The following is a 10,063-nucleotide window of genomic DNA, read 5'->3' as shown; positions in this document are numbered from 1 at the left end:
ATTAAACATATTGCTGACACAGACGCTCAGATTAAAGAGTGAGGTTGCAAAAATTTCCATACTGTATGGCACACGCTGCAGCTCAGTCGAATATGAAAGTGCCAGAGCTGCCGGTAGAATTCATTATAGGTATGTTTGAGTCTCTCTGCTGAAGATTCCCGAAGCTTGAGATTAGAGTAATCCAGAGTTGGACCTGACATTCTTTTTCTAGTGCTTTCAAATCAAGCCTGCAGCATTCAGTTTGAGCTACTTAAAGTTTGAGGAGCTGAGCATTATCGGCAAGGAATGTATAACCATAAAACTCTGTGAGGTTTTAGTGATGAATATACTCAGATCTAACCTCTATGAATCATTAAAATCCCTTGTATTAACATTTCAACTTCGCATATAACAAATGTTAGGTCTAAACTCTCATGTAAGTAGCACAAGCTGGATGTCATTCGCAGCTGGACTGTAGAAAGCGAGTGTCTGAGATAATATAGTGTCAGGCTAATATCTGTGAGACTGCACAGCTACAGGGACAAAGGATTCTCATTAGTCATACTGTCTATAAGACACTTATCCATCCTCTCTGCAGCTCCCCGACTTATAATGAGAGAGTGATTGCATCTTTCTATGCGAGTGCAAAAACTGTTTTTTTTCGATATTGAGCACACAATTTAGCTTTCCTGTTAGGGAAACACAAAATCTAAGTGTTGTCAAATAAACCACACTTTATTAGTTTGCTAAGATGCACAGGACAATGCAGGATTTTTAACTCCTGAGCACTCGACTCTTAAACGGCTGGGAAAAACAGGGTTCCCAATAACAGCCGGTCCACGCCGCCTCTTCTTCACACTGCAGGGGTGTTGTGTGAGACTCTTGAGACTCTTATTATTCTGCTGCTTTCATGCTGGCAACTCAAGAGCACCATCTTCTGGCAAACCGAATACCAGTCAATCCAGTGAACCAATTCAAGAGTAAATAAAAAAATTGTGGAGTATTCAGGTGTAAAGAGTACCTGTAAACCATTCTTGAGAAACCTGCAGCAAAAATGACTCCATTACAAGTTGCAAGTCACTAAATCCAATACAACTTGAGTCAGAGTCTGATTCTAAAGGATTAGTTCATTTCAGAATCAAAATTTCCTGATAATTTACTCACCTCCATGTCGTCCAAGATGTTTATGTCTTTCTTTCTTCAGTCGAAAAGAAATTATGTTTTTTTTAAGGAAAACATTCCAGGATTTTTCTTCCATATAGTGGACTTCAACAGGTTTCAACTGGTTCAAGGTCAAAATTGCAGTTTCAATGCAGCTTCCCATGATCCCAGATGAGGAATAAGGGTCTTATCTAGCGAAATGATCGGTCATTTTCATCTTGCACTAGCTTTGCGATGCGCTACGCATTACATAATCAAATTGGAGAGGTCACGCGTGACGTAGGCAGAAGTATCGCGGTAGGGTGAAAAACTCCATATCATTTTCTCCTCCAACTTCAAAATCGTCCAATATCTTTGTTTTACCTTTTTTTTAAAGTATGTTTGATTTAGTCTTCGCACGTTCGCTTTGTAGACACTTGCTCGGTACTTCTGCATGTGACCTTCCCAATGTGATTAGCAAGACAAGCATTTGTGGTGGTTCTCATTAGGACGGTGGTTCTCAACCAGGGGGCCTCAAAATGATTGAAAACATTTTAAAATAAGACAAATCAAGCTTTAAAATAAGCTCAAACAACTAAAATCCTCTTTTAATTCACCCCCAAACTTCCAGAATTCTACAATTTAATTATTTTCATTTAAATTATGGACACTTCTCATTTATGTAAATTAAATTATGCATAGCATCCATAATTTTACCAGACTGCCATTTTGATCTTATTATCAACTAATTTAACTAGACTGCTACTAATTAAGCTAAATAATTTGGCTAAGAAGTCAGGCCGAACACTTGCATACATTGACGCATAAATTTGAGGGATATTATTATTTAACAACAGAAACACTTCGACATGTCCAGGGAAGAACCAACTTCCTCAAAACAAGGGTTTAGGCTACATGTGTACAAAAGTCATATCCTAAATATGAATCATGAAATAACCTTTTGTAGATTCATTGTGCCAGTCTGCTGTTTTGTTAAATACATTTACTTTTTTGCTAATAAAGGTCAGCTAGTAAAACCTAAATGTGCTGAGTTTAATCAGTTTTTCACCTGTAGTCAATTATAATTATTTAGTTTCGTTATGCAACTTTATGCAAATACTTTACGGACCGCCATTTGAGAACCACTGATTTGATCCATCAAATATTATACAGTCAAACCAAAAATTATTCAGACATTTTTGTTTTACTAGTGGGTGCAGGACACTGTAATTCATTTATGTGAGGATAGCAAAATAAAGCAAACTGTTACATATTATACCATAATATTCTTCATACAGTGGACTACCAGTAAAATTGCTAAATAATTGGAACCAAAAATTATTCAGACACTTTGACCTGAACATGTTTTGTTTTAGTGTTATCTGACATAATTAAGTTTTGTTTGTTTTTTCTGACACAGTTTAACTCTGAGATCTTGTCATATTTTATTACCATTTTTAAACTATAGTGAATAATCTGTATTAATGAATGAAATGTTTAAGGTGTCTGAATAAATTTTGGTTTGACTGTGTGTTGTAATATATATGTGCTTCTGTAAGGATAAAATTATTACTAGGAGGAACCAAAAATACACTATAAATATGAAGTTACTCAGTAAAAAGCAATTTAGATGCATGCCAATCATGCCTTTATAAAATTATTTGAAAGAATGACACAGATAAACTGAAAATCATATGCAAATCTGACTTAATATATAGGGTTATGTTTATTCTGGATCTACTTATTCTGCCATAGCCTTTATATTCAGGATATGTATTACGTTTCTAGTTTCTAATGCACTGATCTGGTTACAGGCAGGCAATACAAACCAAACTACTTTCTTTTATTAAATAAATATTTATTTATATTTCATATATTAAAATTGCATTTGCATGAAAAAGACTTCATCCTATCTCATTTTAAACATCCTCGCCAGAAAGAAAAGCTCTGCCGACTCCTTCCTGCTTGCTCTTGGTTTTACAGTTCTTACATCTTGAAACACAGAGGAAAGTCTCTGCTGGAGCTTATGGGCCAGAGCTCCATCCCAGTATTTACAAATCAAAGAGCCTCCGGGGCGCAAAACCTTGTCAGCTAAGTCCAGCACTGATAGACACATGGTGACCAGTCTTTCATGATCCAGTTCCCTGAGCCCACTGGCATTGGGGGCCATGTCACTGAGGATGACATCTGCTCGAGCTTCAGGGAGGAGCCTCTCCAGCGCCACGTGAGTCGAAGGAGCAGTGATGTCGTGATTGGACAGAAACTGAGCTCCATCCAAAGGGGCGATGCGTAATATGTCTATTCCTATTACACTTCCTTTTGGAAGATCTGCACCTGGAATAAGCAAACGTATGGTGTTTATATCAGCTATGAAAAAAAAAAATGTGTTCACTTGAGTGCTTACAATATCCCAAATGTTTCCAACTATTTGTAAATCGTGAGAAAATTTCAATTTTAACCAAGCCTCCGGGACGTGTGAGGAGTCGCCTGTCAATTGTGTCATACCTGCGTTAACCCTCGGTTTCCGGTTTTATTTTGTAGAAACCATGGAAACACCAAAGACACTTTAATATATTACATGTTTTAATAGACAAGGGAACAACTGTTTGGTTATGTTTATAGACAGAAAACTAATTGTTGATATATAGCTCAACACATTTAGTCTTATTGTTTATATCTAATTTTCTTGATCTTTTGTGAGTACCATGCTTTACCATGCCTCAGAGAAAAACACTATTTTGTGAAGAAGATAACATAGCATAATCAGATGCAGCTTTATTTTTAGTAACAGTAATACAGCATTTTCTCCATCATACAATACGTTTTAAAATTAATTTCATGCCATTTATCAACACAAACCATCCAGCATTTAATATGATACTCTAAAATCGATCTTACAGCAGTGTGTCTCAAACAAGTGTCTCACAGCAGCCGTCGAGTGAATGCACCGAGTAACGTTATAACATCATTTTCAACACTCTCAAATGTATCTAATATGATAAACAGAGCTGTGTTACCTCTTACTCATGACCGGAAAAGCGGAAGCAGCGACGGGGACTGTGACATAAAAAAAGTCCCGCTGCTCGTGAGGCGTGTGTTGCTCAATCGCTCCAGCGGCCTCGTTCAGCTCCACAACACTCGCTCCTGCTCTGCTTCATACTACAATAACGTTAATAATCGCATCCATGAACATGATTTCTTCCCGACTCCAATCCCTATTCTTCTGCACTGGCTGTGAGGTGAAGACCACATGTCCCAAGATTCCACACTCAAACTTGGCATCATCAAGCTACGCCTTTGTTTTGAATAGGCCTCTAGCGATCTCTAGTGGACAGAAATCTTACACATTGCACCTTTAATAGTTTGAAGGCCCGACGGTATTATTCGGTTTATTCTAAGCACGCTTATCGTTATAGCCGTGGTGTGGTCTCTACTCTTTTATATTATATTTAGAACTATATTTTTACCTGTGTAAAAGTTTTGGGTTGGTAATGTTTTTTTCTCTCTCTTCTGCTCACCAAGGCTGCGTTTATTTGATCAAAATACAGTGAAAACAGTAATATTGGGGAATATTATTACATCTTACAATAACTGTTTTCTATTTGAATATATTTTAAAATGTAATTTATTCCTGTGATGTCAAAGCTGAATTTTCAGCGTCATTACTCCAGTCTTCAGTGTCACATGATCCTTCAGAAATCATTCTAATATGATGATTTGACGCTCAAGAATCTTGTTATTATCAATTTTGAAAAAAGTTGTGCTTCTTAATATTTTTGTGGAAACGTTCAGGATTTTTTTTTTTTTTTTATTAGAAAGTTCAAAAGAAGAGCATTAAAAAAAAAAACGTTTTGTAAACATATAAAAGACTTTACAGTCCTTTCTAAATAAAAGAAGCCTATTGATTTCGTTTTTAAAAACATCTTACTGTCCCTTAACTAACTGTAGTGTTTGCCCCACAAGATGGCATGCATAGATGTTATATAATGTGATATGATATTAGTGATTCACTTCAATTCAGTTCATCAGCTGAGCTCACACTTACTTTCTGCTGTTGAATTGACTCTCTGGACGGCAACTTGACTCCATGCACCAGGCGCCGCACCGCAATCTATGACACTTAAACCAGGCTTCAGAAGTCTGTATTTATCATCTATCTCGATCAGTTTAAAGGCGCTTCTACAGCGGTAATTCTGCGAGTGAGCAGCTTTAACAAAAGGGTCATTGAGCTGCCGCACCAGCCATCTCTGATCAGCAGCACTCTTCCCCTTCATGTGCAGAGGCGTCTTCTTCAGAGAGACCGCTGACACGTGGATGCACGACCTTTGTATACATTTCCACATAATTTAAAAGAAGTATTCTGTAGATGAGAGATTCATGAAGTACACGAAAACAAGGATGCACGTGCGTCAAGGTGTCCGCGTGATGTCAAAGATGTCCGAACTTTTTGCGCATAAGCTTTCAAATCATTGAGTTATACATTATTGTGCTTTATTTGTGTTGATGATAACTTATTAATCATTTAGATACAATGCATTAATGTTTATATCAGTTTGTGATCATTTTATGTAGATGGCCATCCTTGAATTTGTCTATTTTTTTTTTTCAGTCGAGAATATTTGAGTGTTGCACACTGCGATGTCCGATTCGTGAAGGATTCGTTCTTTTGAGTCGGATCTTTTCAGTGAACTGCATGCAAATAATAGACTTTAATAATCGCATAGCTGAAATGTTACAAATAAAACGTACTTGAAATGTTTTAACGGTTTGGCAAAAACATACAGAAAACGGTAGAATGAATTTTACATGGTTTAAATGGTTTTTCTTTCATTTAGTTCGGAAGAACCGATTCACAGAAACGAGTCGGATTTCCGATCGAGAATATTTCACTGTTGCACACTCGATAACAAACCTTAGGTAGGTGGAGTTAAAATGTTTCGCAGATCTACAAATCATATGTTGGATTTGAAGCGATAACAGTATGAATGTGGACGTCAATAACTATTATGACTAAATTCACTGTTGTCAATCTGAAGCCTCCATGTGATCGCGAGCAGCACGCGGGAAACAATCTCGATTCATTACTGAGCCTCAGATAACTTGTATATCCGTATTCGCGCATCTGTCTTTATATTACATTTCTCCATTGGTCTCTTTGAACAAAGTAAGCATTTACCCTTATTTAGAAGTAAGGGTGATGTGAACAGTTTTATGTAAATGCATTAAATTTAAGAAACTACACAGTACTGATTTATATTGATTACTTTATATATTATAATTTGTCACATCATGTCGTTTATAAACTCTTAAGAAAAGCGAATCATCTTTTGAAGTGTTAGTGTAAATAAAAGTAAGAACTTTATCTGTATTATGAAATATATAGTTAAAAATACAAATCCTCTTTAGTGCAGGAAATAAGTATTACAACATTGTCAAATTATATTGCATTATAATATACATATAAAGACATATTATATTGCAGCATGTGTTGTATTATAGGGCGATGCTGACCTCTAAACTGCTGACCCTGGTGCTGGTGGTGCAGCCCGGCCGGGTGTTACTGGGCATGAAGAAAAGAGGCTTTGGAGCAGGCAAATGGAATGGGTTTGGAGGGAAAGTCCAGACAGGAGAGACCATAGAGCAGGCTGCCAGACGGTGAGCGAGTCTAACACCCATCCACTGATGTGCTATTTTGCAGCAATGCCATACAAAAGTTCAGAAAGGGGGAGAAAATATGTTAATTTCAGTGTTATTTCAGTATCATTGATATGCTATTATAGATTTTGTTAATATTTTGAATTAGATTTTTAAAGTTTATATTTTTTTTATATTAAACTTTTGTAATTTTGTTGCGTTTGCGTCATTTTTATTAGTTGTTTTTCTGATCTTTTTTTAAATGTATGTCTATATAGTTTTTGTTAAAGAGGTGGTTGATTATGATTTCACTTTCTTTCTTTTTTTTTTACTTTAGTGTGTAATGTTGCTGTTTGAGCGTAAACAACATCTGCAAAGTTACAACGCTCAAAGTTCAATGCAAAATGAGATATTTTCTTAGAAATAATTCTGTTTAAGGACTACAACAAATGGCTGGTAGGGACTACAACGAGCTTCTTCCCGAGTTAGTGACATCACTAACCCTAAAATTTACATTAACCCCGCCCCGAGAGAACGCAACAAAGGAGGCGAGAGTCAATTCAACACTGGATTTGCACACAAGATTAACATGACGGCACATGATAGCAGATGAGTTGAATAAACTCAACAGCAACTACATACATTTATCCACTAACCCTTCAGAAATGTCCAGATGCTTTCTAAAAGTTGTAACTTCTTCCTGAGTCTCTCCATCAGTGTCTGACTCCGGTTTGAACAATATAAGGCTGAACACCGTTACTGACAATCCTCATTTTGGCTGCGTGAGATTCTCCTGCTTTGTTGTTGTTGAGCAACCCAAGCACGAGCTGTTAAAGCTCCTCCCTCCCCCAGAGCAGCAGCTTATTTGCATTTAAAGGGACACAGCGTGTTTTTGCTCACACCTAAATAGGGGCATATTTGACAAGCTTATAATAAATTATCTGAGGGGTATTTTGAGCTGAAACTTCACAGACACATTCTGGGGACACCAGAGACTTATATTACATCTTGTGAAAGGGGCATTATAGGTCCCCTTTAATAATTTTAGTACTTCAGTTTAAACAAAAATTAGAAATGTTGCTTTGGTAACTTGCTTTTTTTTTAAAGTAATGATTTTTTTTTTTTTTTTTTATGATTTTAGCTTAGTTAATGATAAGAACACTGGTTACTATAACATGGCCAGATTTCTGAAATGGGACATTTCCTAGTTCAGTGGTTAAAATATTAAGGTCTAATATATATATATATATATATATATATATATATATATATATATATATATATATATATATATATATATATTTAATTGTTGTGGGTTCTATATATTTGTACAAAAGTTACTTTTAAAAGTAATGTGTTACAATATTGTGTTACTCCCTAAAAGATAACTATTTGCATTAGTTACTTTTTATGGAAAGTAATTGCTTTTTCTCACCTGGGTTGGGCTTGCTTTTTAATGACAAATAAGTTATATTTTTGGCGCAGAGATTTGTTTATAAAGTGAGCGTAAACACAAAGTATATTTGTGTTATTTAACATTTATTTAATGCAGGTTTGCGTAATATTCTGAGTTTGCATTTTACTGTTTTTTTTTTTTGTTTTTTTTTTGAGGAATACTGAATCAGTTTTTGTGCAAGTAAGATGAGTAAATGCATGTTCACATTTAATCTAGAACTACAATGTTCACACACAACGCCTCTGCATCCAAATAAACATCCCTGGAAAATGGTTGCCCATTAATATACAGTTCCAACACTGAGCCAAAGCCGTTTTTTTTTTGGTGTAAAAGCATTAAGAAGTCTTTTTTCTGTTGACAAAAGTCTGAAGGTGTACCATGTTTCACTTTAGGAAAGCCATTATTTTCAGTGTCTGTTTTCACTTCCTTGAAGCTACGGATCAAAGTTAAACAGTTTGAACCTTGCAACGCTGTGAATGTTTGATATTATTTACTTCTCTGTAGAACTTAACAATGGTGTCAGCGATTGGTCATGTTCAATCTTCCCTGCTTTTATTGGTTTCCAGCTGAAACAAAATGCCATTTAATTTGACAGGGAGCTACTAGAGGAAAGTGGCCTCACTGTTGACAGCCTCCACAAGATTGGAAATATCAAATTTGAGTTTATTGGGGAAACAGAACTGCTGGATGTCCACATTTTCAGAGCTGACACCTATAAAGGAGAGCCAACCGAATCAGACGGTAATACAGCTCAACATCACTTTATGATCCAGTTTGTGAGACACTGAGACAGAAGGTCTAATAACATGCCACTGAAGCGGTTTGTTTGTGTCTTTCAGAGATGAGGCCACAGTGGTTTGACATAGATAAAATACCTTTCAGCCAGATGTGGGCAGATGACGTCCTGTGGTTCCCGCTGATGCTTCAGAAAAAGAAGTTCTTGGGATATTTTAAATTCCACGGTCATGATGTGATAGTGGAGCATAAACTGGACGAAGTAGAAGATGTTTGATTGGGGTTTTAATACCATTGATGGACATTGTCACTGTATCAGTGGAAATTATTCAGCAAAATCTGATGTTCACACTACTGATGTCTTCACGGAGCACGACATGCATGAGAAAATAGTGTTATCCATGAGTTTGATGTTCCATTTATATTTTGGTTGAATCCTCAGATGCATCATGATCTGTATTCTGATTTTTGTTTTTACCTGTTTCTTTGTTCCTCATTCCTACAACCTGATTTTCCATCAGCAGTGTAAAAACTTTCTTAATAAAGTTCTTTCATCTTCAAATGCCTGTCATCTAAATAACCCAGGGGAAAAAAACAGAAGTTTAACTTCCCTGTGCATGCTTCAATGATTTCAAATGATGTATGATAGATACAGTATATCCTATTAGTAAATATATTTTTGGGCATAATTTCAAAATTGGATGCATAATATGAACCAGTTTACCATGCCCAAGAAACATGTATGTTGAAAACAGTACTTCTTTCAGTGTTGTTTGATTAATAAAAATTTTATTTGAAATAGAGATCTTTTTATACATTACATATGTTGTTACTGCTACTTTTGATCAAACTTTTCAAACTTGCATTTATCCTCTGTGCCAGCAGATGGCAGAATTGAATATTCCATTTCTTTTCTTTTTCTGCCTTCTTTAACTGAAGAATCAAACATTAAAGGGATTGTTCATCCAAAAAATGAAAATTATCATTCACTCACCCTCAAGTTGTTCCAAACCTGTATACATTTCTTTGTTCTGCTCAACACAAAGGAAGATATTTTGAAGAAAGTTTGTAACTAGGCCGCTTTGGGGCACTATTCACTTCCATAGTAGGGGGAAAAAA

The 10,063-nt window shown here is 35.9% G+C and overlaps 1 protein-coding gene across 7 annotated transcripts; it reads left to right on the top strand.

The window, feature by feature from the left end:
* Positions 1 to 5,172: 5,172 nt before the first annotated feature.
* On the top strand, positions 5,173 to 9,635 carry nudt1 (nudix (nucleoside diphosphate linked moiety X)-type motif 1). 7 transcript variants are annotated; one of them, XM_067382446.1, is made up of 5 exons: positions 5,215 to 5,306; positions 5,955 to 6,036; positions 6,619 to 6,774; positions 8,805 to 8,950; positions 9,049 to 9,635. In XM_067382446.1, the coding sequence occupies exons 3-5, from the start codon at positions 6,623 to 6,625 to the stop codon at positions 9,219 to 9,221; spliced, it is 471 nt and encodes a 156-aa protein (XP_067238547.1). In that variant the 5' UTR covers positions 5,215 to 5,306; positions 5,955 to 6,036; positions 6,619 to 6,622; the 3' UTR covers positions 9,222 to 9,635. The 7 variants fall into 7 exon arrangements, with proteins under 7 accessions (XP_067238544.1, XP_067238547.1, XP_067238543.1 ...); XM_067382442.1 differs by having other exon boundaries at positions 5,246 to 5,446; XM_067382447.1 differs by lacking the exons at positions 5,215 to 5,306; positions 5,955 to 6,036 and adding exons at positions 6,055 to 6,283; positions 6,431 to 6,469.
* The last annotated feature ends 428 nt before the right edge of the window (positions 9,636 to 10,063 follow it).

The sequence above is a fragment of the Chanodichthys erythropterus genome, chromosome 3 (assembly GCF_024489055.1).
Source record: "Chanodichthys erythropterus isolate Z2021 chromosome 3, ASM2448905v1, whole genome shotgun sequence".
Classification (NCBI taxonomy): Eukaryota; Metazoa; Chordata; class Actinopteri; order Cypriniformes; family Xenocyprididae; genus Chanodichthys; species Chanodichthys erythropterus.
The sequence above is the reverse complement of the archived record's forward strand: the minus strand, read 5'-3'. Positions and strand labels throughout refer to the sequence as shown.